A 20,942-nucleotide genomic window follows, 5' to 3' on the forward strand; every position below is an offset into this window, starting at 1 on the left:
GTGTTGCTGTGTGACCAGCCCCGTGGGCAGGCTCTGCGAGTGGAGCTGTCTAGGGCCTACTCAGCCGTCTTGTCGACTAGTACGCCCCTCCTGTTCACTCTGAACACAGGGGGTTCCACTGAAAGAGGAGAAGAACTTGTTCCCGGTGAGGGTGGCAGAGCCTGGCCCAGGCTGCCCAGGGGGGTTGTGGAGTCTCCTTCTGTGCAGACATTCCAACCCGCCTGGACACCTTCCTGTGTAACATCGTCTGGGTGTTCCTGCTCCTGCTCCACCGTGAATGTGACACGCGGGTGTCCCTGGCAGCCCCGGCGCCCTGCGCCGTCCATTCCCTCCGTTCCTCCGCGCACCTGTGAAGGACGCGACCTTCAAACACCTTTTGTCCTCTGAGCACAAACAGCCCTCATAGCGATTTAGTTTCCCAGTCATCCACCGAATTCCCAGGGGGAGAGGACAAGATCAAAGACAAGCCTGCTCACCAAATGCTGGTGTAAAGAAAGTAAACAGTTGTCACAGCCGTGGCCCGGTGGGGTGGGGTGCGCACCCCCAGCCGCCAGGGGGCAGCAGCAGCGTCGGCGCGCAGCGCGGACACAAAGGGCCCGTCCCGCCCCGCCCGGCCCTCCCGCCGCGCTCCCGCCGCCCGGCCCGCGCTTCCATGGCTCTGAAGCGGATACAGAAAGTGAGTGGGGCCGAGCCGGAGGGAGGGAGGGAGGGAGCGAGCGATCCTGGGGGAGCCGCTTCCCGCCTTGTCTCCGCCTGACACCGGTCCTGACGTCCTTCTACCTGCCGTTGCGGTCACCGCGGAGCGGTCCGGTCCGGCCCGTGAGGGGCCCGGGCGGGGCGGGCGGAGGTGGAGAAGGGGAGGGCAAGGCAGGGCGGCTTTTGTCCCTCTCCTCGGGGCCTCGGGACCCTTCGCCTCCTCGACCGACCTCTTTCCAGTCAGCGTTTCAAGCTGTGGTTTATACAACATCCGAGATATTTCCCGAGGTTACGAACTGGGGGGTGAAAAGCGACTTTGTGTTGGCGGGTTATCTTTAGCAGAGGTGTAAATAAAATATCCGTTGCCAAAATATCGTGCTCCAGGGGCGCACAGCTTGGTTTGCTCCGTGTGGAAAGTGTTGTTTTGGTCAGGTGTGACCTCTGGGTGTATCCCAGCTGGAGAGTTTGGGGTCATATTTGTGAATGACCAGGCTTTGCTTGTGGAGTAAATGTCTATATTCCTTTTGCTTGACAAGATCATTCGTCATTGCACAGTACTGACAAAAAAAAAAGCGTTATGGATGGTAAAGAGAGAAGCTGAGTTAGTGTCAGTGCATTGGCCGCCTTATAGAGCCCATGGTGTTTTGTTGCTGTTGACGGGCGCGTTCAGTTGGTGTTTGTGCTGTCCTGGCTCTGTGGCTGTGCGGTAATTTCTTGTTCTGGATCCTCTTTTGCTGCTGGAAAACGTTGCTCTTACAGAAACAGGATTCTCTAATGACCGGTTGACCCTGCAGGGAGTTGATTTAAGATACTGCACAGTAGGTACAAAGTTATTTGGACGGGTTTTTACCAGAAGTCTCATGCTACAAATCTTATTGTGCGTTTACAGGCAATGTAATTAAGGGAGATTTTTGTTACTTCACATCACATATTTATTGTGAATGTTGTATTTGTTAATTATATCAAATATTAATTAATAACTACAGTGATTTTTCTCTGGCAATAACTGTCGTGCTTTTACATATTATGGGAATGCTTTACCTTTTGTTGCCTTCTAAATTTTGCAGCTTTTCTTGACCATCTCCTGACTTTTGTGTTTATAAGAAAAGGATTGTTCTGAATACCTTCTCTTTCCTCTTCTTGTTCAGTTTCATTCTGCTAAGGTGAGCAAAGTGCAAAGTCTGGTAGTGTTCTGGTATTTTTGAGGTAGTTTGTGGCCTTCCAAATTATCTCCCGCTAGAACAGGATTTTTCTCTGTGTTTTTATCTTAACCACATTCTGTGTGTAACTTTTACTTCAGCTTTAGAGACTTCCATACATATTGGAAACGCGCAGTTTTCTTTATGTGGCATTTGATAACTTTGTGTTCAATAGAAGTGAAATTATGAGTAGGCTATGAAGTAGTATCTTTCATCCTGTAAGATGTATTAGACTCTCTTTCTACTCTTTGAAAATGAAGATCGTTGACTTCAAGGTAGTGTAAGATTTCCTAATTACACAAGAACTTTTAACTGAAAAATGAAGAGACATTGGGGAAGGACCTATAGAGACCAATAGAGACTAGATTCACAACTAGTTAGCTCTTGTTTCTAGTTTGCTGCAGAAATTACTATTGCTGGTTTTATTTTTGTCATTAACTTCCATCATCGCTATCTGCTGCCTTTCCAGGGTAAGGAAAAGTATATATTCCAGGGTAAGGAAAAGAAAATATGACTGGAGAGATTTGGCCAGCATCCTGCCTCCAAGCAGTAGAATAGGAAAGTGGCAAGAAAATAGGATTGTTTCAGATGGAAAGCTAAAATAAAGAGGAGAAATTGAAAAGAAGCTATCGTGATGTCACTGTAATGTATAGAGCTTTCCTGAAAATGATGTATTTGTATGACGGTGTGTTTGTCCCATCTAACTTCCTGATGCTTCAGACTGGCTGAAAAGGTTGATTGCTATTTTATATCTCAAGGGCAGGAAGGGGTAAGATCTGGAGTAGAGGAAAAGCTGTAAGGACTTCATAGTTTCATAGAGGGCCTAGAGGAGCTCTTTGGGGAGCAAAGAGTTATTGGGAAACACAGTGGTGTTACTTGGGAGCTTGTCAGTCTAGATGTGCTCTCTGAACTGCGCTTCAACACAGCCAAGGGATTTTGGTGTCAAGCTTGAGTGTTTGTTCACGATAATTTTGATAAATTGCTTGTTCAGGGTGGTAGTACCTACAGAGAAAGCAAAGCTGTAATATGTAGGAATGTTAGTGAGCATATTTTGTCTCGTACAGCTCGGGACTCCGGTTTCTAAATGTCATTGCTGTTGTGGTCTGTGTTGTTGCATCCCGCCTCTTGTCGATCAGCCTTGAGGGGCTCATCCAAGGAGGACAACGTGCGGACCTCAAGATTACACACTAGTAACAGAGCAATGCACTGCGCTCGGGAGCTTTCGTACAAAGTGAGCAACTGAATAACAGCTGAACGCGCTGATCGCATGCAAGCACGTTCAGCTCCGCGCTGGGGGTGGCAGAGCAGCAAGGACATCCAGCCCTGCTGTGCCAGCACAGCTGTCAGGGCCGCCCCCGGCACAAATGCATCCCAGAGATCCTCAGCGGATTGCAGGAGGACGGGGGATTCTTGTTCATCTTCAGCTGGGGAGCCTGTGCCGGTTTACCTTGTCAGTGCCTGAGAGAGGCATCGTGCTTCTACACTGTCACAAGCTTGAGGCTGCACCCTGTGTGTGATGTAGCACAGATGTTCCCTGGGGCGGGAGCTGCTTCTCTGCAGTCTGACACACTAATAAAAAGAATAACCTGGGATTTTGTGGGGTGTGTGAATTGCAGATGTTGCAAATCATGAAAACAAAACAAATAGCATAGATTTTAGTTGGAAAAGGTAATTGTGCAAAGAAGACTATCTTTACCGCCTCTGGAAATCAAGACACCGTGGCTGTTGTGCAAAGTAGAAGATAATTCAGGTTATGCAAGTTAGTGCGTAGGTCAGTTCTGCCTGTCCGTCCTGTGCAGCACCGTTGCTGTTCTGAACTCTTTGTTCATATATCGAACATATCCCATCTAACATATATCCCATCTAACATATATCCCATCTAACATATATCCCATCTAACATATATCCCATCTAACATATATCCCATCTAACATATATCCCATCTAACATATATCCCATCTAACATATATCCCATCTAACATATATCCCATCTAACATATATCCCATCTAACATATATCCCATCTAACATATATCCCATCTAACATATATCCCATCTAACATATATCCCATCTAACATATATCCCATCTAACATATATCCCATCTAACATATATCCCATCTAACATATATCCCATCTAACATATATCCCATCTAACATATATCCCATCTAACATATATCCCATCTGAGTTTGTTGTCCGGTCAGCTCAGTGTTACAGCTGAGGAGACAGTTTTCATCACAAATCCTGTGCTTCTGGGTGCTCCTCTGGTGTTAATGTTCTTCTTGTTAATGGCTCAGGCTATTAGCAAAATACATATAAAACCAGTGTTTACTGCTGTTAAAGGTGTGAAAAACTTGGACTTGTAAGAGACTTTAGAAGATATTTTGAAACCAGTGAGAAGAGATGTTTGAAGGCTGGTTTGAAAATAGCTGTTGTCTTTTTTTATCTTACTGGTGCATAGTGCTTGATTGTTCTTCTCCCACAACTCAGTAAGAATACGAGCATTCAAACGTTTAGCTGTGTCAGTGAACTGTGTGCCTGTTGGTTTCAGTATGTGTTTCATATATGCGTAGACTACACAGGACATATGGACTTGGATATTTACATTGAAAATAACTTTTCTTACTGTAAATTGACTCAGATAAATAAAATTTTATCAATATTTGTGGTTTAGGGTTTGACTTTAAACTGTTGAGTCGCATGCTGTCTTTAGGTGGTAATAAGCATACTGAGGGAGCTTCTTTTTTGGATCTGTAATAGCAAATGTTTTAATTCGCTTTCAAAACACCAGCTGTGATATCACAGCAATATTATTTTTGCATTAAAGCAATGTATAAAATAGAATATATACTTTATTACGAAGACTTACCTTCGTATCAAAAAATGATATGGTAAGTGTTTCTTTACATTTATCCGAGTTCTGAGGAACAGAGAATCCTTTAACTCGTCTAAGGATAATCACTGTTTTTTTGACAGATGGTTTCAAACGTCATTAATAGCAGCAGCGTACGCATGGAGTTGGTAGGAAGTGAGTCCGTGGTCTATCAAGCATTTTGTGCGAGAGATGAAGAACATAGCTGGCAAATATGAAAGCCTATCTTTTAAATAACAGCGTGGAAAAGTTCTCTGGCTGTGGTTTTCTGTTGCTTCAAGAATTAAAATAGCTTTTAGTGATGCTGCCTTCAGTTTATTTTGGTCTTCTGATAGTCTGCAGCTTTTTTTTTTTTTTTAAACTGAGAAAGGAGGCATTTTTAGGGCTTTTTTTTTTGTTGTTGTTATTATTCATGTTCATAGCCATTGAGTGTCAATGAGTACTATCCTGAGAATATCTATCTCCTTGTTATCCAAGTGTCCTTTATGCTCTTGTTCCAGTAGCTTTTTGGAGAGAAGCCTGACTGCTCATGAAGCGTGTAAGTGTTAAAAGAGCCTTCCAGTCTTCACCCAATTCATACTTTTATGAGATACATCCTGTATTACACTCTGACAATAAATACTAGTCCCGCACATTCAGGAATATTGTCAGGCTTTATAATTTACCGTAGCATGTGTTTTACAGCTGTTAAACTGGATTTTGATGTTTTTGCTTCATGCTGCCCACAGAGCTATTCTACAGCGTGTGTGGTGCAATAAAAGGCGATAATTTGGAGACTTTGTAATATTTTTTATGTTTGAGAGGATTAGAGGATTATTCCTATCACTGTCCTCAGTTTAGCTGTTTTCTCCGTACGAGTTTATCCTGGCAGTACTGGGTTATTGTGGCATGTGTTGGAGCTCTTGGCAGATGCTTTGATGTTCACCAGTGTTTTAAATAACTGATACTTGTGTTTCCATTTCTTGCAGGTCAAATTTTGGGTTTGTGTATTCTTATAAGAGACATTGCACAGGTGCACACTGCAATTTGTAGTGTTGAGTTTCTCTTTTGAAACAGAATCTGCACTGCTTTGAGTAACAGATCCTGTTTGTTAGCCCATGTACATCAAAGTACGTCACCGGCGTTTTCTATACCGGTGACTCAAAATATCGGTGTAGATGAGGCCTTGGAGTAACCAGACCTGCATCACGCAGCTACATAGTGATAATCCATAAAACACGGTCAGAGATGCTATAGCCAATTAACTTAAAATTACAGAGAAATCCTTAGTGTTGGCTGTGTAATGCCTTACATGCAGTTCTCTTGCACATCTTGATGAGATTTCAGCACATGGTGCTTTGTGCAGCAAACGCTTTGGGCTTCTTGGGAGAATTTGCTTTGTACAGAGAATTCTTGTGTTCAGCTTCTCGTTCTTTTGTGAATATGTAAAGTCATGAAGCAGGTTTTCTATGTCTGTTTGAAGAGAGCCTTTTCATCATTATTAGGGAAATATTAATGACAGGAGTTGGTAGTTCTGGGTCTCGCTGAGGTATAATTAAAAACATGTAGCTTTTAATCACAGACAAATTTCAGTGCCTTTAGTCTGAACAAAATGAAAATGCACACCTGAGGAGCCTTCCCCAGCTCCTGCCAATTCCGGAGTAATTGTGTATATATGAAAGGAAACCCATTTCTGTGAGTTGAGGGTATGTAAAGAGCTTGAGGAAAGCATCTAGCAAATGAGAGTGCTGTTATACGCTTGTCACTCCAAATCAAGTGCTTGCCTAGCAGTTTGTATATGCATAATATTTTAGAGACTTTCTGAGGAGTTTAAGCTACGTATTTTTCCCATCATTGCCTTTAGTTTAGTAGTCCACCATGGCTGTTGTAAGATGCATGACTTTTAGGCTTTGAATTCTCTCTTGGCTAACATTCTTGTGTAGCTGGGTTGTTACTTTTTAGTGTATGTACAAGGCTTAATATTCACTTGTTCAGTTAGATCTTGAGTTGCAAATTAGAGCAGGCAGAGGCTGGAACTGCTGTGCTGCCATTAATACTTGTTACAGCTCCTGTGACTCTCGGAAATTTGAGACTCGTTGACTCCCTTCGCATATGTGCAGATTATCGGTTCTCTGTATCATTCCCCTACTGAAATTTGAATCCTCTGATTAAAAAGGGAACTACATTTCTAAGGGGTTTTGCTCTTGCCTTTATTAGCCCAAGTCTAGCTTGGGGCGTTTCTTGTGGACCAGCACACAGTTTCACCAATGGAATAAAGTTAAGGGCAGAAACACTAGTTGGAAAATGGAGTTTTTTCAGTATATCAAAGGGCTGCCTCTTTTGTTTTGAATCGCGAGGATTATGAGGAGTGACTTCAGAGCATTATTGACATTACCCCTCTATTAAGGGGCTGAAGATGTGTTGCAGGGAGGGGCCCTGTGGGAAGTGTGCATGGATTTAGGTGCCAAGTCCATGGTAAGCTGGGTCCCTCCAGGAGGGGACTCTGCCAGTCAGAATGTTTACTGGGTGTAAATGGATAAACGTGTCACAGTAGTTGAGAAGTGCAGAGTTCTAATGCTTCAGTTTGTACGTAAGGTCAGATGATGCCACATAGACAAATTCTACGCTGGATTTAAACCTTGATTTTTGAAGTAGTTGTTTTGACTAATGGTTTTTTTTTTGGTAGAAATGTTTCCACTGTTATTCCTCATGCTAAACTTGAGATATTTGCAGACCTGTTTATGTCTATTGCTGACTTAAATGTGTGTGTTTTGAGCGCCTTATGAACAGTGGTTTAACACACATTTTTTTAGCTTATTTTGATGGAAGTATTTAAACATATTCATTAAACTTATCACAGCACAGTTTTTACCAGCTTGGAGTTGGAAAAAGTTGTTGTTATTAGAACAGTAAATTTTCAGACATCAAAAGTAATATATTGAATTAAACAAGGAAAATGAAACAACACTGATATATAGCTTGTTTTGCATTTGATATAGTGATGATAAATTTGATGGAAAGCTGAGCTGGTTTTGTGTAATTAAATAATAATTTTAAATTATTTGGGACTGTATGGACTTCTGTAAGAGAAATAAATCAGCTGACCTGCAGAAGACTCTCTGAATGCTTCTCTTAAATTTCAACTTTCTTGGTAGTTTTGCGGAAATCATTTTGAAAAAAAAAAAAGCACACAAGGAATTAAATCAATGTATATTAAATACCGTCTAGAGCTAGTGTTTTTCCTTTATTTTCTAGTTTACTCAGGAACCTTGATGTTGTGTTCCTATATCATCTAGGCAGACTGCAAAACTTTTGTGAGCTAGTCTAACTCGGCTAGTGTACATACGCTAATACAAGAAGCTTTTGTAAAATCAAAAGCTAAAGCAACAGTCAGATTAGCATGTAAATTTCTAAATTAAGCATTGAGTTTACGGACAAGTCAAGAAACCATTTTCTTGATTATTTTTTTTTCTCTCCTGTGTCTAATTCAGCCCATTATGAACTTGACTATAGCTCTTAGATACTTTCAGGTGTTAATTTATAGCACAATGCTGTCCTTAGCTGCAAAAAATGCATTTCAGTATCAACGGATATTTCCAGTGTTGATTTCTTTAAAAGTGCCACGGGCCTATTTAATAAAATCTGTTTGCTTTCTCACGTTTGGTGCTGCTGAGCGGTGTTTCTTTTCATGTGGATGCCTTTCAAACATTTGTGTGTTTCTTATAGGAGCTGAGTGACCTGCAGCGAGACCCGCCAGCCCACTGCTCTGCTGGGCCTGTTGGAGATGACTGTAAGCTCCTCATAGTGCTTTGTCACTGCCGACCTTTTTTTGGTTGTGAGAAAGCTCAGCAAAATCTCTAATTGTTCTGTCTTTTTGACTTTCAGTGTTTCACTGGCAAGCAACAATTATGGGACCTGTAAGTATATCATTCGTGCCCCTTAGAAAGAAGACCTCATTTCCCTTTTTGTTGTAGAGGATTTGTTTGGGTTTCTGTAAACGTGGCAGTCAAATTCCGCTGTGCGCGTGTGAAGATTGAGGGTGGTATCGTTGTTCTTCTTGGTCTGGCACCAGTTTCTTTCTGTAACTGTTCAAAATCCACCCTCTGGGTGCAGCCAGGGGTGCTTCATCAGTCAGCTGCAATGTTTGAATTGGTGATGGGGGCAGCAAAGTGAAAAGCTCATTTTTCAGAGGTGATAATTTCACTTCTAGGAGATACATCCATCCAAAAGGAGGAAGAATGCGTGTAGTCTGTTATAAATAAGAGCCAATAAATCGATTCTGAGTCAATCAATCGATTTTATTTAGCAAGCGGTAATTAGGCAAAACAGCGCTGGGTGACCGGGGGAAGCTCAGTTCCACCAACAGGCACACCAAATCAACCTTTCGTATGTGCTTATATACGTTATGCGTTCGTTTACGTGCTGGGAATTTCCGTCTCTGGAACTTTTGTTATCTGTTGCAACATCCGAGCGCTTTGTTATCTGTAACACCATCCGGGATTCCTATTATCTGTGGCACCATCCGGGAGTCCTGTTATTTATGGCACCATCCGGGAGTCCTGTTATTTATGGCACCATCCGGTAGTCCTGTTATTTATGGCACCACCTGGTAGTCCTGTTAGTTATGGCACCATCCGGTAGTCCTGTTATTTATGGCACCACCTGGTAGTCCTGTTAGTTATGGCATTGTCTTTAACTACTACTACAAGGTTCTACAAAACATAATCAAACTCGCACAAGCACAGTTACTGCTTACAATAATATGCATAATACAATTGAACAATTTTGACCATCACTTATTACATAGTCCAGTGTTCAAGTTGGGGGCTTTTAGATAGAGCTTGTTTGATGGCTGTGATGTGACTCTGGATTTGCAGACTGTAGGCTGGCGATGGTGGGTACTTTGGTGTCTGCGTGCGGAAGGGCTCATGGAGATCTCTAGACACCCCATTTATGACTCTTGTCAAGGACATGACGTAAGGACAGACAATAAAGCTGAAGAACAGAAAGTTTTAAAGGAAAACTGAAAAGAGTTTTGGCAAAAACAATAAATATACATGACCTGAGGGAAAGGGTGTTTGTTAATATAACGCTGAGGAGTCTGTATTCCTGGTGTTCTCCTTTTGGACCTGTTAATTTCGAAAGAAGTGTCTCTGGTTCAGATGGTGAGCTGAATCATTGTGTGAGTTGAAATTTTGAGACAATACTTAATCCATTAAGATGCAGCATCACGTGGTGGAGAAAAAGGGAATTGTGTGCTTTGAGGCTATTTTTGCATTTTTAGCAGAGCTGCTCTGAAGCACTGAAGGATTGGTTACTAATTTGCCAGTGCTGTGCTGGAGTTTGGTGTCCACCTTGTCGATGGCCCAGCAACAACTGAAGTGATTGTTTCAAGTTTTTCTGTAGGACACTAAGGCTTTTGCCATTTTTCTTTAACAACTGTGTTATTTTTGCATAGAAGGTCATTCTGACCCTTATCTTTCTGCTTAAAGGTGAATCGCAAAATAGCAAAGAAGAGTTAACGATTGCTGATTGCCACCAATAATGTCTCTGTCCTGAATGACTCTGATGACCTGAGTAAGGGAAATACTAGCACATAAATCTTGGCTTGATTTCCATTTTTTCTTCCAGCTTGCAATTCACCTGCCGTATTCTGTAGTGGAAAATACTGTTTTCTTTGCTTCAGGTTCCTTAGATTTCTCTAGTTAAGAATGAGCCTCTCTTGCCAACCTTTAACTCAGCCATATCTGCTGAAATACAAGAAAAGAACACTGTTAGGATATTAATCTTTTATCATGATAACATAAGGAAATAGGGATGCACATCCTATATGTTTCCTGGTGGCCTGAGGGAGGCATAAGACTGAAGTTTACCTTGAGAATTCATTTCCAATGTGTGGGAGCAGGGTAGCCTCCTGTCTATAGGCGTCATCAATTCATTTTATATACCTCATAATACATGGTGTGATTTCACTTGTGTCCAGTTGTGGCCCCTCAGTTCCAGCAGGACAGGGAACTGCTGCAGAGAGTCCAGCGCAGCCACCAAGATGCTGAAGGGAGTGGAGCATCTCCCGTGTGAGGAAAGGCTGAGGGAGCTGGGGCTCTGGAGCTGGACAAGAGGACACTGAGGGGTGACTCATTCATGTTTACAGATATCTAAAGGGTGAGTGTCAGGAGGATGGAGCCAGGCTCTTCTCGGTGACAACCAGTGATAGGACAGGGGGTAATGGGTACAAACTGGAACACAAAAGGTTCCACTTAAATTTGAGAAGAAATTTCTTCCCAGTGAGGTTGACAGAACACTGGAACAGGCTGCCCAGGGGGGTTGTGGAGTCTCCTTCTGTGCAGACATTCCAACCCGCCTGGACACCTTCCTGTGTAACCTCATCTGGGTGTTCCTGCTCCATGGGGGGATTGCACTGGATGAGCTTCCCAGGTCCCTTCCAACCCCTGACATTCTGGGATTCTGTTACTTTGCCTTCTCTCTGAAACTGAACTTGTCTCATCTTCAGCTTATTTTAACTTTGACAAATCCATTTAGTATGCATGCAAGCAGCTTTTTCAAACCTAATTGGAAGTACAGTGGCAATCTCCTCTGATGTTACCTAATGCTGGCTTCTTAGCGATTCTATATATAACCTGCCTTACATTGCAACACTGTCTGCATTTTGAGTGTGTAAGATGGCAGGTCTTAGTGGACCATTTGTGACTTGGCCTCTTATATTCATCTCTCAAAATGTAATTTTCACTCACTTACAAGGTAAATGTTTTATTTTAAACACAGTCTGCCTTTGGTTCCTATAAGGAAACTCAAAAGCTTGATGTTCTGCAGCTTTGCTGAGATTGAGTTCCTCTGTTGCTGTTTTAAACTTACCAAATAATGAGAGTGGTTTTCCCCTCTTTCATTTTTATTAACTAGAAAAGCGAGGGGTGAAAGTCTCAATGCTAAATTATAGAAAGCAGCGCTGTAATTTCTGATTAATGTCCTCAACAGATGACTGCAACAAAGTTATTTCTATCTATTAACTGTGTGCAACCTGGACGTAAACCTGTGCACATGTTCTCTAACAAAATGCATGTTCGCAGGTTTGTACAGGTCACAAAGATCTTGTGTGTTTTAAAACTCCCTGATGTCATCATGATCACCTGAATTATGTTGGAAAATCCTACTCTTTGCACCTGCAAAGAGAAACCACTTGTTAAGGTGAGTATATTTGTAGCTTAAGGCTGGAGGAGGACCAGAGCAGCTGTGGTGTTGCATGGAGAAAGGATTTGGAAGACCAGCTGTGGGTTTTGTTTCCCTTGGTGCAGTGGAGTTGATGGATCAGCAGTTCCGTGGCTCCACCAGTCAAGCGCTGCTCCCTCCCTTCACAGTATCACAGTATCACAGTATGTTTGGGATTGGAAGGGACCTCAAAAGCTCATCCAGTCCAATCCCCCTGCTGGAGCAGGAACGCCCAGGTGAGGTCGCACAGGAACATGTCCAGGCGGGTTTTGAATGTCTGCAGAGAAGGAGACTCCACAACCCCCCTGGGCAGCCTGTTCCAGTGTCTGTCACCCTCACTGAGAAGAAGTTTTTCCTCAAATTTAAGCGGAACCTCTTGTGTTCCAGCTTGATCCCATTACCCCTTGTCCTATCATTGTTTGCCACCGAGAAGAGCCTGGCTCCATCCTCATGGCACTCACCCTTTATATATTTATAAACATTAATGAGGTCCCCCCTTAGTCTCCTCTTCTCCAAACTAAAGAGCCCCAGCTCCCTCAGCCTTTCTTCATAAGGGAGATGCTCCACTCCCTTAATCATCTTTGTTGCCCTGCGCTGGACCCTCTCCAGCAGTTCCCTGTCCTTCTGGAACTGAGGGGCCCAGAACTGGACACAATATTCCAGATGTGGTCTCACCAGGGCAGAGTAGAGGGGAAGGAGAACCTCTCTCGATCTACTAGCCACCCCCCTTCTAATACACCCCAGGATGCCATTGGCCTTCCTGGCCACAAGGGCACAGTGCTGGCTCATGGCCATGCTGTTGTCCACCAGGACCCCCAGGTCCCTTTCCTCTACACTGCTCTCTAATATGTAATTTCCCAACCTATACTGGAACCTGGGGTTGTTCCTGCCCAGATGCAGGACTCTACACTTGCCCTTGTTAAATTTCATCAGGTTATTCCCCGCCCAACTCTCCAGCCTGTCCAGGTCTCTGGATGGCAGCACAGCCTTCTGGTGTGTCAGCCACCCCTCCCAGCTTAGTGTCATCAGCAAACTTGCTGATAGTACACTCTATTCCCTCGTCTAAATCGTTAATGAATATATTGAATAATATATTGAATAATATTGAATAATTGAATAATATTGGCCCCAGCACTGACCCCTGAGGCACTCCACTAGATACTGGCCTCCAACTAGACTCGGCACCAGTCAGACTCCCTTTCTCTCCCCAAGAAGAGCAGCACTCAGTAGCCACTTTGGCTACTGAAGCAGGAGCCGTGGTTGGCTCTGCCGCAGCTCTGCAGGCCAGTGGGAGGGTTCGGTTCCCTCTGCGCCTTCCCCGTGCACAGCCCGCAGTGGGCGATAGGCTGTGTGCTGGGGAAAGAAATGCATTTTCTAAGATACTCACAGCTTTGGGAAGTTATCTGCATTCAGAAGGGAAGCTCCAAAATAATTGAAATATATTAATGTGTTTTGTTTTGTTTTTTTTTTTCCCCACAGCCTGATAGTGCATATCAAGGAGGAGTATTTTTCCTCACGGTACACTTTCCAACAGATTATCCTTTCAAACCACCAAAGGTAAGTCTTTTCTCTCAAAACCTAGGCAGTATTTTTGGTCAGTTTTGTTTTCTGTGTCTTAGTTATTTGAGGCTTAATTTTGAAAGTTCAAACCAGCAATGGGATACATGTTCATAGCGGATGAACAGGTAAGACTGTAAGATAAACTGCATTGGCAAATCTAATATGACTGGAGCTAAAGGGACAACGTGAAGGATTCCATATGTAATTAACACTATTTGATGTTACTTGGTTTTCTTTTTATTTTTTATTCCAGATTGCTTTTACAACAAAAATATACCACCCAAACATAAACAGTAATGGCAGTATTTGCCTCGATATCCTGAGATCACAATGGTCACCAGCTTTGACTGTGTCTAAAGGTAAACTCACAGGTTTGCTCATGTGTTTATGAAATTGCCTATACAGCCGCAGTGCTTTTTCTTTACTATTGTTACAGAAAGTTCTCAAGCCACTCAGAAGGTTAAACAGTTCATGTCTTGCTTCTGTGCTTGAGAGCTCTTTACACCATGCGTTGTTTTAAAACACTCTCATCATGTTTGTACAAGCAAGGGAAAAATTGTTAGTCTCTGCCCAATGGAAATTGCTCCGTGCAAGTGCGATTGCGATACCTTCTTGAAAAAGCAGCTCGTGCTCATGTACAAGGATCCTGTGCAGGAATCTCACAAGCGAAATAAAATCTGAATTTAATACTATTTCATGGAATAGTTGCTGAAGAATTACATTAATTACTTTTGCATGTAGTTAGTATTATCTTTCCACAGAACTTCGTTGTTGTATTGCTGAGCAAAAATTGTCTTTTTTCTAGTTATTCAGAAGGTATTTAGCAAATGAAAGTTGGCACTTATAACGTGTTTAACAGTTGGCATTTAGAACTGGAAAATCTTAAATCTTTTTAGATCTTCAGCATTTTCTGTGTATTGTTGAGCTTCAGATATATACTTCGGATATAAAGCAAAGCAGTCTTACTGGTCTTAAGTGCTCTGATTTGATGAGGTTTTAAAATGGTTGCGCACCATATAACTCATAAACTGAGGATTAGCTCAGCGGCTCAAGGAAGTTTCAGTGTGAAGTGGTCAAAGTTGCTACAGCCGAAAATAGGTGTCAGTCCGGCTCTTTGGTAACTAGGTAAAGCAAGGAAGAAAACCCAGACCAGTTATAGAGTAGATCCAAATTCCCTTTCACGACACGTTTAGACTTGTTTTACTGTGTGCCCTTGTATTCCTATTAGTTCTCAGTATAAAAATAGGAATTTCCTGAATAGTATGGACTGAAAAATATTAGAGAAATCAAACATCCTTGGTTCAATACCAGGAAACCTGCATATAATGCTAATGATGTATTTTCCCAAAATGGAAGTGAAACATATCAAATTAGGTGAAATGCTCATATGAAGAAGAGAATGACTGTCAGCACAGAAGTGGAGAAGGATACGCACAGAGTATTGCGTGGCAATGTAATATTAACAGTATTAATTAATAACTGTGGGTGGAATGGCCTAGTGTGATCAAATATGTATCTGTAACTATGTAGTCTGTAGTTTGTTTAATGCTCACAGGTTAAAACATGGGGGAGGGATCATTACAAAAGCTACAGGTCCATGAGCTGCAGGTTCTCTAGGCCGGTATCACATGGTGTTTACTTAAGAGCTAGAAAAATGATGCTGCAGAAACATTTCTGAGCAATATGAAAGCTTAGTGCTAATATGCATCCTTTTTCCAATATCCCACCACCCTCCTTCAGTGTATTGGAGTATATTAAATTATTACGGAAATAAAGCAAACTAACTTGTTTAATCTAGTGTCTCTTTTGTTTAGTTTTATTGTCCATATGCTCCTTACTTTGTGATCCCAATCCAGATGATCCTTTAGTACCGGACATTGCACAGATCTACAAGTCAGACAAGGAAAAGTGAGTATAACATATAGATAATTCTGTGTGTGGTACTTGCAGATGGTTATCTGCTTTGCACCTTCTGTCTTAACTTTTAAAGATATTCTTTTCATAGGTTTCTACAGGATTAGATTTTTAAATCTTGAAAATATCCATCAGTGGAATGGGAAGCAGAAAACTGTAGACATGCATGACTGTTAGGTACTTTGTTTCTTGTACTTAGTTACATAAAACCATCACACTTTTGTGTTTAATCTTTATATTAACTGCATGAAAAAATAATTTCCCAGCTATGAGCTGTTTGTTGCTATTGCGATGCTCTGGTTGTAAAACCTGTGCCTTTAGTCAGATGTTAGGTATGAAGAACAAATATATGGTTTCGATACCGTTGTGGGATAGGCTCTTTTCAGTGCTAAGAACCATCATTACATTGCAATTTACAGCATCTTACAGAGGAAAAGAACTTTTTTTTTACTTTCTGGAACGGCTGTAGAACTTGCAGGAAGTTTCTGATCTCGGGAAGGTAACATGGATAGCACGTAACTGAAGTATTACATGCTTCTGGACCAAATCTGATTTTGATTTGCGAGGTTTTAACTCTATTCTGAGATCTTTTACTGTTCTGAGATCTTTTACTTACAGTGCGGAACCAGCTGGATTTCCCCAAGTTCAGTTTTCAGGCTTGCTGGCTTCTTGCACATCCCTCCTAAGGAGGGTTTTGAAATGCTGTCTGGTAACTACACGCATGACTGAGCACTCACAGGGTCAGATTTAGAGGTCACCAGCAAGCCCGGTGCTTTGGCACAGTGGAGTTTCCTCCCAGGCCACTACTACTCTGCAGTGATTCTTTTGAGCACTAAAATCTGAACTGTGGCATCTGTGCGTATCTAAGTGATGCATTGGTTTCCTGAGAGTTTATTGCGGTTGTAGGTGGCAGGAAGCTCAGGCCCTTCATTCCACAGATTAACCTGCGTGATTTCCAAGGCTTTTTTCCATCTTTAGTGCTTTCTGCTGATATACCAGTTACCTTCTTCTGGGCTTATAAACTTTAAAAAATTTACGCATGGGAAAGGTCACAGAATCGGTAATCCAGGAAGGAAATAATGGTTTGCTTGCCACTGGGAGATTTTGTTGAACTCTGCTGCTATAGGTGTTTTGAGCACAATCAGGGTGTAGTCTACAGTCCATCAGCATGGCCTGAGCTGTCTTCTGTAACTGGATTTTAGTACCTGTGGATTTTCTAGGCGTGTGAGAGATTAAGAAAGACTGACACACAAGATCAGTTTAGGACAGTAACAAGGAGTAGGCATCTCTGAGGTTTTCCAAATACATCCAGTTCTAATTCCCCAAGAATGAAATAAGCTTCCCCAAAAATAATGTGCTGCAAATTTTCTGGTGTCCTTGAGCAGAAGTTAAATAGTGATAGCCCTGCCGCACGTTGACAGACAGCCCGGCCACCACTGTTTATCTGACTTCTTCAGGCTGTGGAGAAGGTTATGAGTTTAGTCTGGGGCAGGCTTTTTATCCTTGCTGCTTCAGCTGCTGTTTGGTAACCTTGCTGCTAACTATTTAATTGTTAGACTCTTTGTTTCAGATACTGCGGAATGTTTGTGATGTCCAAAAGGGTTTCTTTTACTTTCTCGTTAACCGACTGAGAAATTGTTTGGTGCCTATTTTTTTAGTACTGAGCTGTGGAAGACTCCTTGCAATGCATGTTAATGGCCTGTGGTTCATCACAGATCACAGGTCCACGAAGATCTGACTATTGCTTTTACCTTGGCCTGGATAGAGGAGCAGTGATGTAGAAGTTACATGGAAGTCTGTGCTATAGTATTTCTCTCCCTAGAGTAAGAATTATTAAAATGGCTTTTTTTTTTTTTCCTGACAGTTGGATGTCTGATACAATCAAAAGTGGGTTCCAAGATTTGAAGTGGTTAAAGTCTGTAGCTTGTACTGCAAAGCTGGTAGTGTTCGAGTTGAGGATGTTGTGCCTCAGTTTCTCCCCATTTGTGTCTCAGCTTTTGTCCACCTACTCACTTAATAGGGATTGCAGCCCTTGTGCCTCCCGTTTGTGAATGGAAGTGAACAGGGATATTTCTCTGTCTCCAAAACTCAACATCTAATCATTGCTAGAGAAGGTGAGAGACCATATGGTCTTGATTACAGCTTTATCTTCTTGTGTTGATCACCTATTAAATTTTTTTTAGTCTCATCTTGGATTTAGGAAATGAAAGATATGGCCAGTTACCCCAAGCGTTTATCTGTGGGTATTTTAGTATAAGTCCAAAGACTTCTATGGTAGCATATTCTTAAAAAGAAAACCAATTAGTCCATTAGTTGCTGTATGGTTTGTAAGAAACAGATTTTAAAACTTGTCAGCGTTTTCTCTGAAGAACTTAGAAAAAAAAGTGAATCTAATTTAAAGAGTGGAATGTAATGAATGTGAGGACCAGAGGGGAAGTTACTGACTCTCTAGGGACATTCACCTTGGGCAGTGCTAATCGGCTTCAAAGCAGAGGAAAAGGCCTAAGACTTAAGATCCAGTCAAAAATGTAGGACGTTTTCTTTTCAGGTTCTGAAATGCAGATGACAGTGCAGAATGGAGAAGAAAAATATCACTGTGCCTTCTGTCCCCACCTTTTCCCCAAGCAGTTAATTATACTGAGTTTTATGCAACTAAAATGTGTGAACGCTGTCAGAATGTTAACAGCACAGACATTTAGGAATAATTAAGAACAAATTCCTGTTAAGGTACAAATAAGGGAGCTGGTTGTGAAATGGGAATTAAGTGTGCACGACGATATGCGTTTGAGTACAAACCTGTGAGACTGGTTTTGAGTCTAAACATCTGTGGTAGGTAACCTTAGAAATGGAACATACAGTGTGTTTCTTGGCTTTTAGACTATTTTAGTGTTATCTGAACCTACGCTAAGGGGTTTTTCACCCCTCAGTAATGTGTTTTAAATAAAGATGTGGCCGTTGTCAGTGTATCACTAACAGCTCTTCACTGTAATCCCTTCTTTCTGCACGTACAGATACAACAGACATGCGAGAGAATGGACTCAGAAATATGCAATGTAAACTTGTGAAGACTTTTTCATATACCACAGAGTACTGTAAATTCTAGGGTTTTTTTCAAAATTAGAAGGAAGTGGAGCACAGTTTACTGTTTCAATATATCATGTTCCCTCTTGAAGTTTTTTCACCGGTGTGTGTTTCTGGAGCGAGAGAGAACAAGCTTCCAAAAATAACCTTATGACTGTGATAAGAATATTTATCCTTTTGCAGAAGACATTTATTCTGGTTTTTAAGAGTTCGACATCTGCATCTTCAGGCTACGAGACCCACAGTGGGGTTTTAAAGCAACCAAATTATTTTTGCTGGAAAAACGAGCTGTTTTTATGTGATGAATACTGTACTTAAAGTACGTTGCCTAAGTACGTTCAAATTTCATTTTGTTTGTTCACCTGTATAACTTGTGGTTTTTTACTGTATAGACTGAATGTTTTATTTACTGTGTAAGTCATTTCATTTTAGACTGACTTGCTTGTGCACAGTATTGACAAGATACAACTGCTAGTAAGAAAATAATTGGAGTATCCCATGCATTAGGATACTCTGAAGATTGACTGCAGATGTCTTGAAATTATCTTTGCACTGTAACTCTTTGTACACTGATTATGGAGAAACACCTGGGTTTGATTCTGTTCCATACGTGACTTGATTTTATTGCCATGTGAACCAATTGCGTTGCTCTGTAGAAAGATACGTAACCATTTTGTTGCTATTCACAACTGAGTTTTGACGTGTGGGCAAGATAACACTATCGCAGACCTTTTACAAATCTAAATGTAGCCTTTTCCGTATCAATAAAATGCATTTTCTACTACTCGTCTTGGCTATTAAAAAAAAAAAATGCATATCCTTAAAGTGCTTGTTGTAGAGAATCGAAATTTTAAGTGTGCACGTGTCTTGTAGACAGAAGGGAAAGTAAAGCCATGCATCACATACAACTTAGAACCGTGTTGCAATTGATCTTTATGCTAGCTTTAGCCGAATCTACTTAGCATGTGGTGCGCATTGTTTTATATAGGATTCCGACTAGCTTAATGACCGTTACGTGGGGTATTTCCTCTGTGAGTTAATATACAAGTGTTTGAACATCGAACGCTTGAGTTAACGTGGTTTATCTGCAATATCAGAGTTACAGTGAACTTCTCGTGCTTGAAACTAACTTCATTCAGTGGCTTTTCAGTTGCTTCAGACTATGCATGTGGAAAACTCACAGTGCTGAAGAGGGGCAGTCTCTTATAAAGCAGATTAAAAACTTATATCCTGCAGTCTGTTCTTGGCTATCTGAAAATAAAAACATGTCACTAGTGCTCTTCTCTGTACCTTTCCCATGAAAGCAAAGTGGCCTGCAGTTGGGAAATTTGTCAGCATAAAATACATTTTTAAGGTGGTAATTTTTGAACTCTACTGTAGCGAATGCTGCCTGTATAAGTGGGTCACCTATGGGGAAATGTTACTTTTGTGCTGCTGTTTCATGGTGTAACCATGACTTTTGGAACAAGAGCATGGCGCGGGGTGGCTCTCTTAAGCTTCGACTATCCTTGTTCTCTTCAGACTGTACTGGATACGTGAGAGGTTGTTATTAAAATGAGCGCTTTATTCTACTTGAACTCGTACGACGTAGTTAGGAGGCAAAGCCATGGTTTGTGCTTACTGATAAAATGGTGGTAGGAAACTGACCATCAGAATGCGTTCCCAGAGCTTTGTTTTGCTAGATGGGTAGAATATGTTTGTACTAGAAGTTATTTGAATGTTGGTGACATCTGTGCGAATGAAGTAGGAAGGTCGACTCGCCCCTCTCTGTTGGTTTACGGGTTTGTATTAGGGATGGTTTGCGAACATCTGTGCTGCAACTGGTGATTTTCCGTATGTCCCAGAATGACTTTCCATCGCGGGCTGAGACCAGCAGGACAAGTGAAAAACAACATGAGCAAGGTGTGTTTAAATACTAAAACCAGAACTTCTGTCTGATGAACGTGCTATGCTATAGGCATAAGGCCACGTTTTGGTCCTCAGAGCAGTTCAGCCTTTCTGGTTTTGGGGTGCTGTCTGAGGTAAATACACGGGTTGAAGCTTGAGTGTTTCAAAGAGTTGGTTAGATTTCAGCTAGGGAGACAAACATCTCCTCTACTTCTCACTCTGTTCCTCTCTTAATGATTTTTTTTACATGAATGCTGTTTTAAGGGGGTGGAAAATTACAAAAGTGGTTACTCTCTCCTGGGGTGTTTGCTGTGATGGAACAAACTGGCCTCATCTCTTCGCCTTGTTTTCCCTTCAGTGCTTTCCCCATCTCTGGTTTGGAAGGAGGACATTAATGAAACTCTACTGTTAGTTTCTGGCTGCAGCTCGTCCGCTTAAGTTTTTGATCTCTGTACTGATTTCTGCGGGCACGTACCCCCTCCGGCCTAATAAACGTGGCAGAATTGCTGTTCAGACCGTCTCCCATCGTG

At 41.8% G+C, this 20,942-nt stretch overlaps 1 protein-coding gene across 19 annotated transcripts in view; it reads left to right on the forward strand.

The window, feature by feature from the left end:
* Positions 1 to 20,932, forward strand: part of UBE2D1 (ubiquitin conjugating enzyme E2 D1) — a 21,058-nt gene extending 126 nt beyond the window's left edge. The window contains exons 1-9 of one of the 19 annotated variants that reach the window (XR_010473595.1): positions 622 to 676; positions 8,473 to 8,536; positions 8,632 to 8,663; positions 11,832 to 11,949; positions 13,450 to 13,527; positions 13,784 to 13,889; positions 15,345 to 15,438; positions 17,309 to 17,558; positions 18,456 to 19,309. Coding sequence is in view for 14 of the 19 variants with exons in the window: in XM_065068182.1 (XP_064924254.1) it covers positions 653 to 676; positions 8,473 to 8,536; positions 8,632 to 8,663; positions 13,450 to 13,527; positions 13,784 to 13,889; positions 15,345 to 15,438; positions 17,309 to 17,495 (585 nt within the window). In the remaining 5 variants the exon portion in view is untranslated. The other 18 variants (XR_010473593.1, XR_010473594.1, XM_065068189.1 and 15 more) reach the window with 18 other exon arrangements.
* The last annotated feature ends 10 nt before the right edge of the window (positions 20,933 to 20,942 follow it).

This window comes from Columba livia, chromosome 6 (genome assembly GCF_036013475.1).
Source record: "Columba livia isolate bColLiv1 breed racing homer chromosome 6, bColLiv1.pat.W.v2, whole genome shotgun sequence".
NCBI classification, from domain to species: Eukaryota; Metazoa; Chordata; class Aves; order Columbiformes; family Columbidae; genus Columba; species Columba livia.